At 37.6% G+C, this 21,215-nt stretch overlaps 1 protein-coding gene across 7 annotated transcripts in view; it reads right to left on the bottom strand.

Annotated features, from left to right (window-relative positions):
• The window catches only part of SMYD3 (SET and MYND domain containing 3), a 416,877-nt gene that overhangs the window by 80,766 nt on the left and 314,896 nt on the right, over positions 1 to 21,215 (bottom strand). For all 7 annotated transcript variants that reach the window (XM_054194390.1, XM_054194392.1, XM_054194391.1 and 4 more), the window contains 2 exons: positions 6,648 to 6,715; positions 4,041 to 4,143 (listed from right to left, as the gene is read on the bottom strand). In XM_054194390.1, the coding sequence (XP_054050365.1) occupies positions 4,041 to 4,143; positions 6,648 to 6,715 (171 nt within the window). The remainder of the gene's footprint in view (positions 1 to 4,040; positions 4,144 to 6,647; positions 6,716 to 21,215) is intronic.

Here is a 21,215-nt window from a genome sequence, read left to right as displayed (position 1 = left end):
GGGGAGAAGGAGGTAGAGAAATCCAGAGTGAAGTTAAGCCCGGGAGGAAGGGAGGGGTAGGGGGAAGGTGTTTTAAGATTTAGTTTTCATTTTGTCATTACCCTACTCTGTTTCGATTGGTGATAAATTAAGCCGATTTCCCCAAGTTGAGTCTGTTTTGCCCGTGATAGTAACTGATGAATGATCTCTCCATGTTCTTATCTCAACCCATGAGCCTCTCATCATATTTTCTCTCCCCTGTCCAGTTGAGGAGGGGAGAGATAGAGCAGATTTGGTGGGCATCTGGTGTCCAGCCAGGCTCAACCCACCACACAGAGCCAAATTTTCACTTTAAAAATTCTACATTTAAAGAGGGTTATAAATGTTATTTAAACAGACAAATAAGTTATATAATGACAGAAATGGAAGCTTTTATTTTGAACATCAACTAAAGCATTCACTGTCCAAAGCCAATGGGAACACAGTGTGTTTTTGTTTAAAATGGTAATTTTCTGCCCTCAAAGAGCATGCAATTCCATAGAACCACATTAGTATAAAACCCAAATAATATACCTAAAGATAAAGCTGCACTTTTGATTTCCGAAGCAAAATTTAAGGACCAGACACTTCTCCATCTTGCCATCTCTCAACATTTTATTATGATTCCTGCAATACACTTTGTTTTCTTAAAGCTTCAACTTGGGAAACCATGCAATTATACATGAATGAATCCCTTCTTTCAATGCCTACAAAAATGTAACATTCATGACTCGTGATTCCTTAGTACTTCAGGACTGGCAACACTGTCTTTGCTACAAAAAAGGCCTAGGTGGCTAGAATTTTTGCATACGATTTTAGGAGTGATTAGTTTTCCAAATATACAGCACTATAAAATTTAGCACTTTCATTCTATAAAGATTTAGGCAAACATTTTCTGTCCTAATTTCCTACTGCCTGAGATACATTTTGGCCTTAGGATTTGAACAAATTTCAAAGCCCAAACCAAAACTGAATTAAAAAACACTAAATGCCACACGCCTTCCTGTCAAAAACACGCAGAGCCAAAAAATCTGCCTAGATACAAGACTAAAACAAATTCTATCAGGACATTAAAACTTTTTGAGGTTCTCATAATCTTGCATGTTTTTCATCACTGACTTGATAAACATAATTACTGTGTATTGCATGAAAACTCTAAAGTGTGGTTTGGGGCACAAATGTTATTCCTGAATAAATCTGCATCACACTGCAGCAGCTACATCCAATGTAATAATATCTCTTTGTCTGATTTAGAATCCTAATCAAGTCTACTGCTGCCTCCCTCTTTATATAATTGTGAGATGAGCACAGCTGCCAGTCACCTGAACTACCTGTGTCTCTGTAATCACTCCCTGTGATTATAGGTGGTCAACAACTCCTGAACATGAGTAAACTGTTGTAGAGTCCTTTGGCAGAAAGCACTACAAATGTGCAAAAATATTTTTACTTCTCACTGGCCTAGTGAATACATTATATTGCAGTGGCTGATATTTTCCTGGCATGGGTCCAGAAGCCCTATCAAGTTTCCTGCTGTATGGATAGTAAAGCCAAAGTCATCTTCTACTAATCTGAGCTTGACTTGCTACTTAGCTTCTCATTTCTAATAAATCTTAGTGCTTATTTACTTTCTATTAATTATTACACAGGGGCTCTCATTCTGACTACATCTAGTGTAAGTTTGAACTGGATAAGACAAGTTTTCTACTGCTTATAATTATTGGAGTTTTCTTGTTGCCTCATGACTTGAAACAATGTTCATCTTACCACCTCAGAGCACTTGACTGATTCAGAAAACCCAATCAGATTCCTCCCTAACATGCATTTTCTCTCCCATTAGCTCAGATTATGACCTCAGTAATGTAAGCAGAAACTCAGCTCACAACAGGTAATGTATTTTCATGTACATAGGTGTGTAAATTCAATACATGGCTATTAAGAAAACTGAGCTCACCCTGCTGCAGGCAAGCAGTAAGGCAATGTAGAAAGAAGTTATACCAAAGCTACCATGCAGAACACAAAATGAAAAGCGGTAGCAGTTGTGTAAGAGGAAAAGTAATTGGGTGTTGAAAATAATATTAAACTGCTGACTTGTACATACCCTCGTAATAATTTTCTTTTCCTTCCTCTTCCCATAACAGATCTAAACTAATACTCACTTTGTGTCTTGACTTTCTCACTTATTTTCTCCCTTAGACAAATCCTTATTTAAAGAAGCACATACCTCAGACTGAAACCTTTATTTCCAGTTAAGAGGGCACCTGCTTCAATGCAGCACATACATATGTATATATATAAAAGCTTACATGTTCCTTAAAGCAAGTTTTCCTTTCAGTACCAAAACCAGAAGCAATAGTTCCAACAAAGAAACCCGATACTGAGCGTTTTGGAAAATTCAGACTATTTTACTGCCTCCTTGGAGGCAAAGTCTTTTAGAAAATATAACATGCCCACATTAGGTGCAGTCATCTTAAAGCCCATATTCACACAACTGCCGAAGTCACTCAAACAAACTGGTCCTAGCTGCCCTGCTTTATAACTTATATTTATTTCCTGATTGCCTTACAAATGACTTGTAACTTACACCATACTTGTTTCACCACTGATTTTAACCTAGAGACTTTTGTGGGTTACAGACCACTAACATTAAGTCTAACATTTGGGTCACAGCTTCACAGCCATAGCACAGTCTGCATGGTGGTCATGCCTGCAAGGGAATTCTACTTCACTTCTCACTCCAGAACTACCCAGGGCCACTCAAGGCCTGTAAAAGCTGCTTTTTACAAAGAATCGCTTTACGAAATTTATCTGGAAAAATATATCCACAGACATAAAAATAAGATAGCTTCAGAATTTAGAATTCTAATAATTAACCCAAATGTATCCTGGGAAGACATTAAAATCTACTGCATTTTTAAATAAATAACTGATCTTGGTGAATTGGGAAGCCAAGAGAAAAGTTACAGTATATGGATGAAATGTAAAAAAAAGTGTGTATAATTTGGCTTGAACAAGAATGCCAGCCAGAATTATGTCTATACTTAGTAGCTCCACAAAAGTATATGGCATCCTAAAAGATTTCTCTTGACAAAAAAGTAAGTATGCAAAAGTATTTCTGTTGGTTCTCCACAATATTTTGGCTAAAAAAATATTTTTTCATTTACTTGTTTTGATAGACTACTATCTTAGAGAAAGGATACATTAAAAAAGAAACACCTGATAGGGAGGAAAAAAGATAATACTTCTAAATCACTATACATATGCCCTTGATCTTCCCAGAGTCTGAATTACAGGCGTGAACTGTATTTACATTAAGTCATGATTTTGAAATGACCAACAGCTAAGACTACACAGGTCATTGGTGTGTGTAAAGATACATATATACACACGTCTTTGCAGCATGAAGCTGCATGCTATGAAGCAAATTCAATATTGTATTGCTACAAAAGACATTTACTTTTAAATGCTTACTCAGCCACAAATTATTATTTTCAAAGTAATACAAACGCTGTCATAAAAACAAAGCTGAGAATACCTTAGATCAAATCAGAAATCTCTTGAAAGGCATATTTTGAAGTCATTTCTAGTGAAATGGACAAGAAAACAAACCTTGTCTTGCTACTTTCACTGCCAATGAAAGGTTTACTACAACAGTCTGGGTGCAGCCTGACAAATGCTTATTGTTGCAATGACTTAGTGAACACTGCATTCCACCCAGAAATATTGTAAGTGTTTCCATCAGGGTAAAGACGTTCAAATACAAACAAAATGAAGTGCCTAGAGGAGGAAAGAGGGAACAAGAATTTATCAAGACTGCTAGTGATTTATGAGAAGTAATGATTATGGGGCCCAGGCAGTGTGAAGAGATGATTCTATTTATCATTTTCCCCCTGATAGCTATGTGCTAGAAAGTGGCATCAATATATCATCAAAATATTAAGCTGGTGGCCCTGCAGTCTGGAATTTATTTAGGGAGATGTCATTGTTGCAGGTGTCTGTGATGGAAAGGAGGACAAGTTAATTACCTCTTCACCAATCTGTATCTCTCGGACAGAGTGAAGTAAAAGCTGGTATCCTTCAAAAACGATCACACAGTTTGGGTCACAGCTGTGGTTCAGTAGAGACATGCTGTAAGGGGTGGTAGAGGGGGAGAAAGAGAGAGAGAAAGAACTTTACAGAGGAGCCTCCACTGACATTCTCCTTTAATAATTTAAAAGTAGCTAACATGATTACATCTGAAGTATCAAGCAATTAAGTTATGAAACAAATAAAATCCCTGGTAAATCAGCTGCTCTTGGTTAGGGGAGGAAAATTAATGCTTAGAAGATTTATATTCATTGCTAATAGGAGTCATGCCCGGATCTCTTCACGTGTTTCTGCCTTCTGTGCACTCAGGGCGGGGGGAGTTAATGGCCTCCGAGCAACTCTCCAAGAGGCCTGACTCAGGGGAGGGGGCAGAGCAGGCAAGTGGGGAACAAGGCAACCCGGACAGTTATGAGCAAAAGGTTAGTAGCTTGGGAATGTGTTTTATTTCTGCTGCTTCTGTTCAGATTCAGGGCCGTTACCTTATCAGTTACCCTGACCGTCAATGGAACCGCAGCTTAAGGGACGAGCAATCAACCTGTATTTCATATCAGGTAGAAAATGGGGTATACTATGTCCCAAAACCAAAGTACTTGGTGTATAGAGTTGAAAGAAGAGATACAGCCATTGCCTCTGATTTGCGTGTGTTTTGGTTTAGCCTCTGTTCTTGTGGCATGTGACAGCTAAAGCAGCACAGCTCATTGGAAAGCTGCTGCCACCCCCAAGAGCAAAACACACAGGTGGATCTCCTGACACAGACAACATGCCCTTCCCTTTTTTTTTTGAAGAAGACTGTTAAGAACAACATCAACAACATCCACTATACACTTTGAGTCCCATGTTTCATTAGCTGAGAAACAACTGACTTTGCCAGGCCAACATCAGTCCCGTAGCAGACGTCGGGCTGATGGTTCTTCCCCTATGGGAATGACCCATTGAAAGAACAATTCTGGCATCATGAAGCTGGAAGAAGAATTTTTTGTTTATTCAGCCCCTGGCTGCCTATAGCTGCTTTCCTTGTCTGCTTGATTCAGCAATTCAAAATCCCAACTGTTGTTGGCAAAATACAGGATGTTGCCGAGGGTCAGAGTCCTGCACCAAATTCTTAAAGAAGCTATCAACAGGAGCCTGACTCTTTTGATATCCCTTCTGGGCTCATCTCCACGTGACCCCAGTAACGTACACTGGGAGAGAGCATCCATTTTACTTCTTGTGAGATCACTGGGCCTTCTCCCAAAGCTGCTGGCAAGGTGGTGCAGAGAAGGACCAGAGGATTTTATCTATTTTAAAATATATTAGGATGCCGAAGCTATCAAGCCATGTGGCAATATACAACCTCTTAACAAGACTAAACAAAGCATTTTTAATCAAATTTTATCTTATGAAAACACTAGTGGGCTTGATGACAAATTCACCTGGAAGCATATGAATTCATCTGAAAGGGCATTTGCCTAGGATTCAGGAACCACAGATTGAAGTTCACAATTTTCCCGGCTCAGAGTGATTCTCTACAGCAAAACTCAAACTGCTCTGAACTGACTTGGGAAAAAGTCTCTTGCCTCTCCTGGCAGCGCACTATCGCAGAACATAGATAGCCACTTTCTTCACAGTCAGGGGCTTTTTTAAACCAAAAGAAACATTTCACTAATAATAATGCTCGAAATTAATGTTCCATTTTTTCCAACTATGTGAAAGGATTTGTTTCCATTCCACTATGAAATTAAATGACTGTTCTGCACTTTTCATAACACTAATTCCCACGTCCTCCTAACCGCCTTTCCCTTATCTTTACCACAAGGCAGGCCTCAAGGTATTACGTATCCTTAGTCAAATCTTACACATGTGACATTAGTAGAAAAAGAAACAACAGTGACAGGCCCACTGAGGTATTGACAACATAGTTCAACAGTGCATTAACAAAAATTTGAGATGGTAAAAGATAATTTTAAACCATACATACTAATTTTCCACATTAATAATTACAGGTAACTAATTCTATGAAGGCAAAAACCTTCCCTGGTACGTACTTCTTACCTAATACAAATAAGAAACAATAATAAGAAATTAAAACATTAACATCCATCTCTCAGGGGACTTATCTTTTCACTTTAGTGGTTTCTTAGTTATGGTAATTTACTAATAAACGTGTTCAATCTTTTTCTTTTAATTGCCAGTTCAGAAGGCTCTCTCGGCTGCAAAATATCTGTATTCTAAACTAAAGCTGAACAGGTTTCCTTTTAATAGTCCCAGTCAGACATTTTTTATGTCAGCATTTATTCCTACTTAGAAAAGACTACCACCTCCATAAAAATAAAATATAAAGACGTATCTTATTTAAACTGTTTTACCTCTGTAATCAGGACTATTAAGAACGTTTTCAACTTGACCATATTTTTTATTCTCCTTTAATTTATTTGCATTTCCCAGTTTCTTGTTTAGACATGTTACCTGTTACTTTGATGGCTTTTGCCGCTACCTAGGAAAAAAGGAAAAAAACAAAACAAAACTAACATAGACTTTCCCTGTGAATGAAACAGTGTCCACAGTACCTGGGATACAGGCCAACACCAACATCCTGCATCTCTCCATTACTGATGGTGAAACAGTTACAGGTCACCTGTAAAAACAAGGGAAAAAATCCAGGATTACCAGAATCGTTTGGAAAACCCATAGTCAAGTGAAAAAAAACTTTCAAAATAAAATGAAGGGGCAATTGGTAATTGGATGGGAAACATTCAAGCCCAACACTGGTGCTTTTTCATTTTAGAGCAACCACATCTGGGACACACTCTCCTGTAAAACTGCAGTCAATTAAAAGCAGAAATATTAGTATCCTGCAAAAATGTGGGGTTAAACACATGCAGAGGCCCTGCTTTCCTGTCCAGGGAGGAAAAAAAAAAGCCACCCTACACAGAGCCTGAAAAGATCAGCCCAGAGACAACACAGCAGATGACAACTGCTGATGAAAAGAGTGACAGCTTCCACACAGGGACTCTGCCGATGCCAGGCTGTCACAGCACCTTTTAATGAGTACCACTGGAGCCCAAAGAATATATATGGGACAGTTTTGAATAGCAGCCTTGGCTATGGCAACCTGATAACGGCATAAATAAATACAAAGACTGTGCAATAGCGTATCTTTCACGTTAAGGGTATTTTGGCTTGCATGTAAAAGATCCCACAAAAAAGCACATACAAATTGCCATTCAAGTGAAACATAACCTTTCATTTAATCTCAAATATTCAGCTTGATAGAGTATTCCTCCCTCATACAAACATACAAAGCTAAAGTGGTTTAAGAAAAGAGTGGAGAAGAATGGAAGTTGCTTGCAGGTAGACATAGCACTACCCCAAACTATCAGACTGAAGTTTCTTGGTGTTCAACTGCAAGAGAAATCAGCACTTTGTGAATGATTAGCAAGCATCCTTTCCATGGGCTTTAACAAGAACCAGAACCCAATTTCTAACGTATTTTTCAAACATCTGATTTTTTTTTTAACAGCTGGTTTTGTATTTTCTTTTTATTTTTTAGATAATCTGTTGGTCAGTTATCAATGACATCCTAATAAAATATTTTATGTCGAAAAATACTGCATGATACTGCATATACAGGAAAAGTCTCAGGTCTCTTCTGTATAACATTAGATTACTAATATCATTAATTCTCGTTAGAACAGAAAATGAGATAGAGTAGGATTTGGCAGACATGAAAATGAGATTTGAAAGTTGCAGTTTTATCCATAAAGTAATTGCCCAGAACAGTAAATGCATATCTCTATTTTAAAGAGGTACACTGAATAATTTAATAGCATATCTTATCCTATAAATTGACAAATTATTATTTATGAGAGCATTAAGCATAAGGTAAAAATGAAATCCTCTTTCAAAATTTCTCATAAATTCTGACAGCAATGTTAATTTAAATAAATGTACATACAGTAGGGCATGTGTTTTTTTTAAATGGTTAGACAATACTTTGATTAGTCTATTATTTATGTAACCCATTCAAACGTTCCTGATCAATTACCAAAAGCATACATCTTAATTATTTCTTTCCTGCTGGCATTGGATATAAAGTGTCAGACAACTTCTGAGCAAAGATTAGTCCATTTAAAGTTCCAATTATTCTGGTTCTAAAAATATTGACTTGATTTTGGTATTTATTGAAAAAATAATGCCTTTCAGGTAAAAGAGAAAGAAAGCCAGCTTATGTGGACCTTAGCTCTCTCTAACGGATTATGAAGTAGCAGAGGTCAAACATCTCTTAGAACTAAATGAGTCCCTCTTCCTTGCAAATCTCCTTTTATTACCGTAAAACTGTTTATACTAACGATATTGAATTTTAATCACTGTAGAGTTATAGAGACTGTTTCACCATTTTCTATTAAAGGTATGTATTCTATTACGCGAGAAGTTTGACACACAGAAGTCGCAATGGTTTTACCTTTTCCTTTTCATAAACATGCATTTCATAAACATTAGCTTTTTATACCAGGATACGTGAAGAAAAACGTGTGATGAATGGATGCTCTGAGATTCAGACATCAAGAACTTCTTTCAAGCGTAGCTCGCCATGAGGCACTTTTTAACCTCTCTGTTTGAGGTATTTTCACAGTATGCAGTTGCATCTCAATATCCCAGTGAGGTAGTGAAATACCATCTAATTTCTAATTATTTGCCATTTCAGATATGAGACTGGGAATCCGACGTATACAGGGCCAGATCTAAAAAGCTATTTAAGTACATAAACACAGGCAGAAGTTTAACCAGTCCCGTGATTTTTGAGCTACATGATTTTGCTCACAATCCTACCAGAGGTATAAGAAGTTTCAGGTGCTCCAAGGTTTGATTAAACCCCTAGAAGACAATCTTTCCCCCCTTTTAAATTTGGGTATGAAAACGACAGTGATGCACATATAAAGTGTACTAGAGATAGTAACCTTTGTTATGGCTGCTTTCTGTCCTTGGCAAGTGGAGAAAGAGGAACTGAGATGGTGGTTGTGAGAGGAAGATCTCATCATTTACAGTGTGAGAAATTCTGATATAATGACAATCCTTCATGGACAGTTAGCAGCTGGTAACAGGTATCAAATATGAAATCTCCATAGTCTGTCAACTGAGGATGGGGTTGGTTGGTTGCTTTCTTTATAGATTTGTTACAAAGTCTCAAAAAAATCTAATGAATCTCCTCTACATTTCTATTTACATAAACTTTTATGAGGTTTTAAATCTCAAAGTTAAAGATCAGTCCTACCAAGGGGAGTTCTGAGATTTCAATCGAGAAGTCCACCACAGGAGTTGTTGTAGACCGTACCTCCCAAGAAACAAACGGAAGGCATTTCTTTTACAGAACACCTGAAGAAAAATCCATTTTCCTAGCTTCCCAGGATTCACAGACGTTTATGTGTAGCTCAAATAACAGCTAAATCTGGAGTATCTAACACTGCTGCAGGAGAGCACAGGTAAACTCCTTGTTCCTGAGGCAATTGTTTACAGATCAAAACCTGCTGGGATTGGAAGTTAACTAACTGCATCTCGGGGGGGTGGGGGGGGGAGGGAACGCATAAAAACCACCCCCAAACCAAAATCAAAACAAAAAAACCAAACCAAACCAGCAAGGCAAAACAAACAATGTCTTTCTCAGCCATCACAGTATTTCTTTCAGGTTTCATGGTCACCTTGCATTGTCTTTTTTCTGACTTAACCAACTGACCTTATTCTTTGTACTACAGTCAGGTTCTGATTCTGTGTGATCCCAGATTTTAAAATAAGAAAGAATAACAATTCTTGGCAATCTGGCACTTCAAGAAATGGGTTCTTCCTTACAAAGTCATGGTCCTTGTCATCTTAAGTCCTGCAGAATCATTTATCTCAGTTATTTAATTTGTGCTGTTGTTCAGCTTGTCCCTTCTGATTCCTCTAAAAATTCTTCTCTATCCAGCTACACAGCACTAAAACTGCATATGTACATAGAGAGGCAGAACAGAGTACTCAGAGAGTTTGATATACCTACAAATAAGGAAAAATGCCCACACATTTCAGAACTTCAAAGTTGCAAAGTCAAATTCCTTGCCATTTCTAAAATTTCTGAAATAATACATCTCCCAGCAGGAGAACCGAGGGAAAATTCTCAGAGGAGTCACAGACTCTTCAAACCTCCGCAATGCAAAACTTACTTAGGAGTATCCTAAAGCTCTCAGGTCTTACCATCATAGCCTGATTGGCCATAGAGTTCACTAAAAATTTAAAGAATCAGTTCTCAGTGTTTGACTTGGCTCCATGGCAATAAGTTCTGCAAGTTTATTTCAAAGGAACTGCTATTTCAAACAACAAACAACATTATATAAACTGATTGAATTAAATAAAAAGATTTGTTCTTTTGAGAGGCTGCACATAGTTTAGAGGTAAACATCTGCAGAAAGGTAACCCAAGTAGGAGACATAATCTTTCCCAGACTGGTAAACACACAGAGAGTAAACCACCTTTACTGACTGACCGTTATTCTCAGGCATGCTTTATCAGCAAACAAAAATTACTGCAATCTGTTAAATTTTATTTCCTCTGAGTGACATATGAAAACTCAGTAAATTTACCCCGTAAGGAGGTCTCTGTTCTCAAGACATCTGGAGATACTGTCTGAGCAATCTCTGTCTGTGCCAGACCCACAGTCTAGTGGGCAGCCATGAAGATTTATTTGTGTTTGCATTTGACAGGGTATGAAGGCTTCAGTTTGGCAATATACCGAGTTGAACTTGCTTTCAGTTCAGACCTTGTTCATATTGCTTTATACTATGGATTTGCATTTGTGTTAAATAAAGTAGACTCAGACTTGATAGCAGAACATTCCAGATTTGGAATTTTGGACACCAAGACAATGAAAAATGTCAATAAGGGAAAAAGGGAAAGAAAACAAATCATTATTGTCTAACACTTGCTGCACAGATCAAATTACAAACACCAGGACTAATAATCAATCATTTTGTCTCCACGTGTTCCTGTATGTTATTGCAACACAGTGAGGCGGCTCTTACAATATGCATAAGAAACCCTCACAAGAAGGACTACCAAAGGGTACATTGCACTGATAGGGTCAATATCATTTTCAGCTTTGATACACAATGACTCCAGCCATCTCTGTAAATGGCGTGTCACAGCTGGTGTATTCTAACCCACCACTAGGAAGAAAGCCACAACTAACACTTTTTTCCTCTAATTTATGAACCCAATGTAATGTAAATTAAAGATATAAAAAAAACCTTCATGGATTATTAACTTTCTCATTCACACCAAAGCTGGCTGGGTATTCCTGGTCATTGGCAAATATTTAACACAAAATGCTGTAACCAGTTCTCATGTTAACAGGCTTCTCAAGAGACTCAATCGTTATCCAGGAGGAAGGAGTTGGCAGTAAATGCTATGCAAGGGGCACACTAATTCAGATGACCAAGGCATACCCCAGAGACCTTCTAGGACCAGTGCATCCCACTGTAGCTCTGCACCAATAGCTCTTTCCCACTCAAGGATGAACAGATACCAGGCACAGATGGTTGATAGATCTCAAATCTGCTAATGACTTCATTTGGCACATGGAGCGCTAGAGAAACAGTGCTAAACACAGCAACAGCACTAAACTGTAAATGCACAATATGCCATGGCTGTGACAGACCTGTCAAGCCCCTGTTTTGAGTGTATTTCACTCAGCTGCTCACGGCCACAGCCCATGACACCCGGGCTTCCCACACAGGCAGAGATTCTCACTCAAACCTCAGCTCTGTCCACGGGACAGTGCATTGGAGAGGGAGAGAGGGGATGGGACAAAGTGGAAAGGCATCTGCTACCAGAATGCTGTGCTGAAAGGAGACCTGTTACAAAGCACATTTGCAAACTGGACCTTTGCGGCTCATATATACAGACTTGCGTGTTTTACTAAGGCAGGATCTTTGAATCCAATTCTACATTGCATTGTACTCTGGACCTACCTACTGGCTTCCACGGGAGTCACAGAACCAAAACTATATGAGACAAGAGAAGGAACAAAACCAGTTAAGAAAAAAAGGTTCTTTAGGTTTTTGTTCCAGACAGAAATCAAAACATATTCAAATGGCCTTGGGAAAGCTTCACCTCATTTATATTTTGGGCTAAGGAAAGGGGACAAGTAATTAACTGTTTGTGATACTTGCTCAGAAGCCAAATTTTATTGCAATACCATGAAATTTGGAGAAGTTACATTTCTTTCACACCATGACTGAATTCGTAATTTCATTTTACTTCAAGAACAATTAATCCAATTAATCTCTTGTGCCAAAACATCAATGTTTTGGCTGAATTGGAGAACTACCATTACTTCAGAGCTAGTTACGACAAAGATGTGTACTTCCAGTTATTCTCTTAGTTCTTCATCTTATGTCTTTGGAGATATTTCTTCACATCAACTGTCAATATTTCAGGCTGCTTTTGCTATCCTAGCACATAAGAGATTCTGACGAGTGTACAGAACACAGGTATCCCTTGAAGAGGGCTGTCACCACTTACAAGCCAGTAAACCAGATAAATTTGGCCTGACATTAACAGATGATTTAATGCAAGTGTGCTTCAGGCATCCCTTTTTAGTACTCAGCTAAGTGGTGCAATTTTGATTGGAATGGAATGAAAATAGGTCATGGCAAATTACCTCCTCTCTTCTTAACCCCACACATACTTCTCCGATCTTTCAAATAAAAATATTTAGTTATGCAGCTAAATATATTCAATTACTAAGACTTTCAAAGCCATCATTACTAGGACAAATGTTGTGCTTGCTATGGGCACTTTTTTGGTTTTGTCTTTTTTTAAAGCATGTGCAAGATGTAGTTACAAACCTGAGACTTGAAAAGCTAAAGCCTGAAACATACAAAAATGTTGCACTCTTTGGGTAAAATAAAATATCTATAAGTTCTGTAGAACTCCCATTAAAAATTTTGTGCAACCTGTCCTAACCTTTTCACAAATTTATCCTCTGACAACAGTCAGCAAGCCTTATGTTCCCTTTGGTGAAATTCTAGCTTTTACCCAGCTCTGCAAATATTATTATTATTCCTGCTTTTTGGAACAGAACTGAAATGCATCTATTTCTGGAGCAGAACTGGAGAGAGGGAACTGCAAAGCCACTAATGGATCACATTACAGTATGCTTGCAGCATTTGGCATTATTAATTGGAGTGGGGTAGAGGCATGACATCCTTCTCTTCATCCTCATTTTCCTACTGGTAACTCCACTCCTGTGAAATGGGGCAGAGTTATTGACTTGATTTCAACAGCCACTGCATGCCTGGCTATTGAAAATAAACTGCTTGTTTATTGAATGAGATCAAACTTCATGGGCATCCAAGAGTGGTTAACTGACTTTGTCTTGACTGCGTTGTTAGAGAGCTGTTTATCTGCTTTGTTACGGTATATTCAAAAAATAAATGCTGGACATAATATGAGAAATTAGTTTGAGATTCAGCTGTGGTTGCTGGTATGAAAATTGCACACATAAACCCAAAACACTAATGGATTAATCTTGTATAACTTCAGCTAACAATATAGGTGGAATAAATTACTATCTGTCTTCTCCTTCCATTACCCAGATGATCTCCTCATAGCAGGCTCATAACCATTAGGCAGCCTAAGTTAGGTGAGATGAAACCTAGCCTAAATGTTTCAAGGTTTGCCGACTTTATTCTCAGAGTTGCAATATAATTGTTGATCCTTCTGGAGGTACTTATTGAGCTAGACCTTCAAGTATATTACCTCTTGAAGTTCATCGACCATAAGTCTTTGGATTTTGTCTGTTTGTGTTAGTGGATTTTTGCCTCTTTTTCCTCTTCTCTTTTTCACTCTTTAGTTATTGCCCAAGACTGTCTTTTCCTACCAGTTCTTTAAAATTATTTCCACCATGAAATTTCTGAAAGCACAAAAGCTGAGGATGTAATTTCAAAAGGAGTAGAAAAAAAAATGAAACTTCACTTCCAAAATGTGATGGCATAAAATGAGTATTTTTAAATCTTAAAAACTTAAAAAACCCGCATAAATAAAAGGTCTGATTTTGAAAATTCTTCTGAAAACTGCAACAAAAATATTATTCTTGTTCAATTTAGAAATTTGGAAACCATTTTTTTTTGAGAAATAACCCAGATTTTTTCTAATAATTTTTTTCGTAAGTAGCATGCGGTTTTTAAACTAGCTGTAGTCTCACTTTGCTACTTGAGTTACAACCTAAATCAGAGATGACTGGGGAGTTTTAGAACTGAACCTCAGACTTTTTTTTCTTAGTAGGGTGTAAAAAATACACAGAAACCACTCATGCCACATATGACACTGTAAACCTGCATGTGTCCATGATCAATGCAAAGCAAGGCTATCTACAATCTGCTTTGTTTTGTATTAACCAGACAAAATCTCAGGCTCTTGTAATGTTTGCACATCGAGGCCCAAAAATGTTTACACATCGAGGTACATCGAGACCAATATGACTGACAGTTTCTTCCATTTTTCTTATGCCCTTTCCCTATAGATAAACTACTAGTATTTTTCTTTTGACATACAGTTTTAGAAAAAGGAATAAGTATTGCTCTTTTTATAAAATCATTAAAGCAAAAAATAAAAGAAGGATTTAAGTTATTTAGATATCATTTATTTTTCAACTTATTCCTATCATTCAAACTGGGTGACATTACTACTTCTAAAAATCAGTGGGCCAGATAGATACCCTTTTGTAAGTCCCTCACTGTCAGTGGTCTAAACCCCCTTCTCCCCATTAAAGGCCTTGGAAATCAGTAAGGCAATAGGAAATATGCACTATGTTCCTCCAGATAGCTGGCAGATCAAACATCTGCTGAGAGCAGGTCATTTAAAAATACAATTTGAAAATTATATAAGCTGTTCACAAAAGGCTGACGTAGAATTCAATAAGTAAAATACTCTCTTCTTAAAGTTTTTTAAAACTTGATAAGCATATGCTTGCAAAATGCTTTTGAGCTCACCCTTACTCCTTCCTTCCACACAGAGCATATGACCAGTGTTGTCAGGTACGAAGAATGATGCTACTGTACCACAGGAGGTGTCCTGCAAGAGACAGGCTAGAGCTGCCTGTGGCCAGTGAAAAGGAGTGGAGTGCCACCTGATATTTATCACATAGAATAAGTCCAGGTGGCAATCAGAGGTTTAACAGGACAAAGTAAAACTGTGAAACAAAAAGCCCACTATGTATTTAATCCTGAAACCCTGAAATATTCAGCTGAGTGCCTTAATGTGAGGTTTTTGGAGAAAAAAAAACAAGGGTAACTACCTATTAAAGGCGCTGAAGAGATGGTTAAATCCAGACCACGGTTCTAGAACCCTTTCTGACTGAAAGGGAAAATCGGCTGTACTGTGAGCGTGTGTGCTGGCACAGAAGGGTGCATATGAACATAATAGAAAATAGCAGGATACGATAAGGCTGCAAATACAAGTCAAACTCCATTTCCTTCTCAGGAGAAAACAGAACAGTATTACATTTCAGGTAAAGATATGATGTGATGCATAGAACGAATTAAAGCTAAGGCAGTAATTTTAAGGCCTGTATAACACAAGTACTCATTATTCTTGGATTTCCATAGGATGCGTGCATTCTTAGTATCTCTGAAAAATCAACTCCCCATGGGTTTCCAGACAGTATTTTTTTTTTTTTTCTACATCTCTATTTTCTGGGCTATTTCAAACATTGCTCTGATCAGGAAACACTTGAAATAATTTAATTTTCAGAATTCCATAACATTGGACATGTTTAGTCTCAACACAGTACATACGCTTCCAGTTACTGTGAGGCATAGCTTTCATGCTAATGCCACTCATTTTCTCATTCCCATAATACTAGTCCGACATTCTTGGACAATCCTATTTGATGATAAACCACAGTCAGTCAATGACATCTAACAATACCAAAGACAATTTGCTAGCATTGTGTGCTGTATTTGACCATATTGGGAAGTGACAGGGAGTTAAGTCAGGAAAAAAAATAATAATCCCGCTCTACTCCTGTGGATCTGCAGGGTGCATTTGACACCCGGGACCCAAACCAGAGCATCTCAGAGCTGCATACCTATCAGTAGGCCAGGGTGGGAGATTTTGCTTGAAGAGGCTCTGGATGCTACAACCTGCTCCATTCAGAAATGCCTGGATAGTTGGTACAGAGTAAGAGAAACCTCCCTTTCACATTTTCTTTCAATTCCTTTGTGACTTTTGAAGGTACTAGTATAAAATAACTGTTTTGTTTCCCCAACAGAAGGAACCATGGATGTATTTGGGTGGTTATAAGGGAACAAGGCTTATGGCCCCCATAATGCCTGTACCCCAGAAACTAGTAGAGGGAAGGTCACCATCCCATCCATCAGAATTCCTTCGTAGAAATGCCATTACCTCAATAGAGCAGAAAATAATTCCCCGGATAGTGTTCTACCTACAACTGAATAGAATAGATTTTCCTTTGAAGTAGCATTTTTCTTTATTGTACCAGATTAGTACTAGCCATTATATAGACTTTCTGTATCATTACTAAATGCTATTACTACTTAGGAAAAAAACCACAATACTTGGAGGAAGCACTAAGCTACACTTCCATTGGGGTAAGAGCCACAGAATAAAGAAAATATAACGATTTCCTGCAAAATAAGCTCATAAATTAAGTTCAAACAGAGAACTCCCAGTCAACGTGACATCAAACAATGAGTTGACAAAAGAACTGTAAAATAACTACATATATAGTAGCTTTTAATAGCACAGCCAGAACCATAGCTTGCAGAAAAAGTCAGGAAAAAGCCAAACACCTATGTCTGCTTCCTATTTAATGAACTCTCTTATGGCACACAGACTGTAAATTGGTGAGAAAATGGTCAAATAACTGCATTATTTGATCTTTCACTTATAAAGAAAAAGAAAAGTATTTCATTTTGAGAAGTCTCTACCAGATATCTCGGAAACACAGAAATAAAGGAAGGTTAGACAAACACTACGTTGAGCTCACAGTTCAAATGCTTGTGGGTAGCTAACTAAAGTTCACAGACCTGTATGTAATTGCTGTCTACAGGAAATACTTGCGTTAGCAGAAGAATTTTCTCCTCACTCCTTCACCTTTGCCCTTCCACAAACTCACCAGCAAAAAAAACTCCTAAGAGCATTTCTGTGGTGAACAGTACTTTCCCCACGTCGATGAGATAAATTAAACCTAACAACCAGGAACAGACTCTGTCAACTTCTCAAAAACATGATTTTAGCAAGTATTAATTGATAAAGGATACACTTTTATAGAAATAAGCTTGAAAGAAAATGATCCACTCCCTGTTCATTTGTCCCTGTTCAGACTCCACGTGGGGTTTTCTTTAAGCTTTTAACACAAATAAGAGCACAAAATTTGCACTTATATTAACACAAACTGGCAGTGACTTCAGTGGTATCAGATGAGTTACACAAAACAACAATTGGATAGGAAGAAAGTTTACAAACTGAACAAGAATTAAAATTTCTGTGAACATTGAGATCAGGTGATCTATCACCATGTGTTTAAAATCCTGTACATTTCAGACAAAACACATCCTTGTCATTAAACATCTGCAAACTTCGGGTTGCTTAATTCTTAACCCAAGCTCTTCACCACAAATGCCTCAACTTCACGTCAAACACTAAAATAAAAAAAACAGTTTTTTTTTAAAAATAATAGACAGTAGATGTGATATCATTAAATAGCCTGACTAGTCAAACTTAAAAGCTGAGCAAACATTTTAAAAAATAACATGCAATTTTGTTTCACTCTTTTTTTCCCTAGCTTGAAAGGCACTGAAGCTTTGCATTGGGACAGGAAACTGCTGGAGAGGGTGCAGCAGAGAGCTACCAGGATGATTAGGGGACTGGAGCACCTCTCTTATGAAGAAAGGCTGAGGGATTTGCGTCTCTTCAGTCTGGAAAAAAGACAGCTGAGGGGGGAACTTATCAACACTTATAAATACTTAAAGGGTGGGTGTCAGGGGGATGGGGCCAGGCTCTTTTCAGTGGTGCCCGGGGACAGGACAAGAGGTAATGGGCACAAACTTGAGCATAGGAAGTTCCACCTAAACATGAGGAGGAACCTCTTTACCCTGAGGGTGGCAGAGCACTGGAACAGGCTGCCCAGAGAGGTGGTGGAGTCTCCGTCTCTGGAGACATTCAAAACCCGCCTGGACGCGTTCCTGTGCAACCTGCTCTAGGTGACCCTACTCTGGCAGGGGGGTTGGACTAGATGATCTCCAGAGGTCCCTTCCAACCCTAGGATTCTATGATTCTATTCTATGACTTATCAAAAATGTCTGTGTTTTCCCAGCATTCAAATGATATACTGCCATTTACAAAGTGACTGCCATAACCATGTATTCTTTCATGTGAAAGTGATGCTTCTACCTACCAGCAAGTATCAAATTTCTTTATAGGAAAACTGGTATCATCTTCCCTCATATATGCAGACCAGGAAACTAAATACCAGTAGTATACCCTAGAAAGCTGATGAAAACTAATATGCTTTAATTTCATTTCCTTTATCTTACAACTTTTAAGCCAATTCAATTGTTTTCATAACCCAGATTCATTATTTCAGAAACATTAAGAGTAGAGGCGATATCCACGTTTCAAAGTTCCAATGCTTACCACAGTCTGAAATTTACAATGTTGTTGTGTTATATATTTCAAGCAATAAAGATGGCTGACACAACCTTACAAAACTAACTACAGATTTACAAAATATTCCTTTGATTCACAAAACTCTCCTAGTGCTTCATGCTATTTTGTTCTGATATGCAGATTCACTCTCAGCAAACGTTTATTTCCAGTTTTCATACTCCTTACTTTGAGCTTTTTTTTTTTGTTTTGTGCAAACCAGATCTTTACATATACCCAAGACAAGCAAACCAGCCAGACAAAGGGATTTTAGCAAGCAACAAGGAGCAGGTGGCATTTCTATTACACCTGACAAAACCCAGGGTGACAGGAAAGAACATACTACTTTTGGTCACAACAATACTAGTGGATCCTAGAAAATTCCTCATCTCTATCTCCAATGAAAACTCTAAGCTGTCTTAAAAACATCACAGAACTAAAGAAAGTGCAAAATTGGATAAGAAATATGAAGGCACGAGGTTATTCAAATCTACTGTTGCATTTCTCCTCAGTTTGCATTTTGACACTGACTCTCCTCCTTATGTTCATCCTGTTTTTACCCCAGCATAATGCTAAAAGCTACATGCCAAAATACATTCTTCCTTTAATATTCGATATTCTGGCTATGATTATCTAAGCACTTATTATTTTCCTTTCATCTAGGACCTGTCTCTCATCTGATTTGACTGCCTATGAAAATTTAATCTTTAAATTGTTACATTTTCATAAATAGAATGAGGTAAAATTACAAAGTATTTCCTAAATCCAAGTTGTTTCACTCTAAGGAGACATTCATGATACATTATGAATTTAAAACAAAAATTACAAAATCACACTAGGTAAGGTTTCATTGACTGTTAGCTCTTGTGATGAGAGCTATATGAGAACAAAGAAGTAAACTATTACCTTTTCTCACCAACAAATGTGGAAATAATTCTCTTTTTTACATGTTATGACAGAAAAGGGTAACTTGTTACCTTACTTCCTATTTAAGTTACAATTAAAATGTATTTTTAAAGTATCTTACAGACTGTGCTACTCTTGGCCATTCATCTCAAATATAAATCAGCTGTGTGAAATTATAAAATTGTAACCTTCAGGTCATCTAACAAGAATTTCAAATGGCAAGCTTTCAAATACCAAATACCTCCACTTTTTTTTTTTTTTAAATATTGAGCTCATCCTAATGAAAATTTAAAACACTTTGAAAGTTTGAATCATGATCTAGCCTTTATGACCAGTCTTTCCAGACTGAGTCCAAGTGTTTTCCCATAGACAGACAGTAACATCACCTCCTCAGTGAAGCTGAAACAGGTGCCCCTTTTCGTCAGTGAGGCTCTTCCTAGCCATGAATGAAGCACCCGCTTCTCTTAAACTTCATTGTTATTTTGACATTTTTTACTCACTGTGATAGCATCACATCAAACAGTCTATTGAGCTATTGGCACGTGACGGGTCATTAAAATCAATAATTCAGTTTACATAAGATATTAAAAACAAAAATATGAAAATTATCCCTTAGGAGAAAATATAGACTTGTAATTCTGTTTCTCCAAACTACATTGCCAACCCTCCAGTTACATACCGTGGTTCTTAACAAAAAAGATAAGAATCGGGATAAAAAGTCACAAAAACTACAAAATATAAAACTGTTTTTTAAGATTATAACCTAGCTTTGTACAAACTAGTCAGACATTTGAAGACAGAGAAATAAATCTTCTCTCTTTGCCGTTGTTTGAGAAAGAGGCCCTGCTTATGCAAGCATTTACAGAGAAGTTTTGGTTTTAGTTGAGGTTTCTCACTACCCTCAAAGGAGTGGCTCGCAGGTTATTGCTGCCATTTCTTATGTGCTTCAGTAAACCACCCTGCAATGCACGTGCCACAAATGGTTCATCCATTTGCTTGAGTATTGTTTTTCTCGTTATAACTAGTTGTGTCTTACTGTGTCTAAAGGGCCTGCAATGTGACTACTGTAAAAAAGGTAATTTTAACTTTAAACTTGTTTTTTATTGAATAGGCATGTGATTTTCATGCAGAATCTGGCCATTGGGAAGATTCCAAAAGGAGACAAGTCAGCGACAGCCCCAGAACCTGGGCATGAGTTGGGAACATGACAGTAACAAGTGTGAAGTGGCTTTTTTTTTTTTACACACTGCTTATTAGAAAACGTGTTGCTAATTAATCCTTGACAATATTTACGGAAACTAACGTAGAAACCTTCTACCAGAGGAAAAACGTTACAGTCAGAAAGTGAAGCACACTCAGTCTTGATAATTAAAGGACGATGTGTTTGTACCACAGTACTTCCATGAGTCTGGGCAACAACAGCAAAGGGCAGGAAAGCAGACTGGGCTTTAGAGAGCTGCATTAGTGCTGGAGTGTGGGGAGACAGAAGCAGGAATTTTTTTTGTCAAAATAAAAATAATGATTGAAATTCT

The sequence above is a fragment of the Rissa tridactyla genome, chromosome 3 (genome assembly GCF_028500815.1).
Source record: "Rissa tridactyla isolate bRisTri1 chromosome 3, bRisTri1.patW.cur.20221130, whole genome shotgun sequence".
In the NCBI taxonomy this organism is placed as follows: domain Eukaryota; kingdom Metazoa; phylum Chordata; class Aves; order Charadriiformes; family Laridae; genus Rissa; species Rissa tridactyla.
Note: the sequence above shows the minus strand (reverse complement) of the source record. Positions and strands in the feature narration are given on the sequence as shown.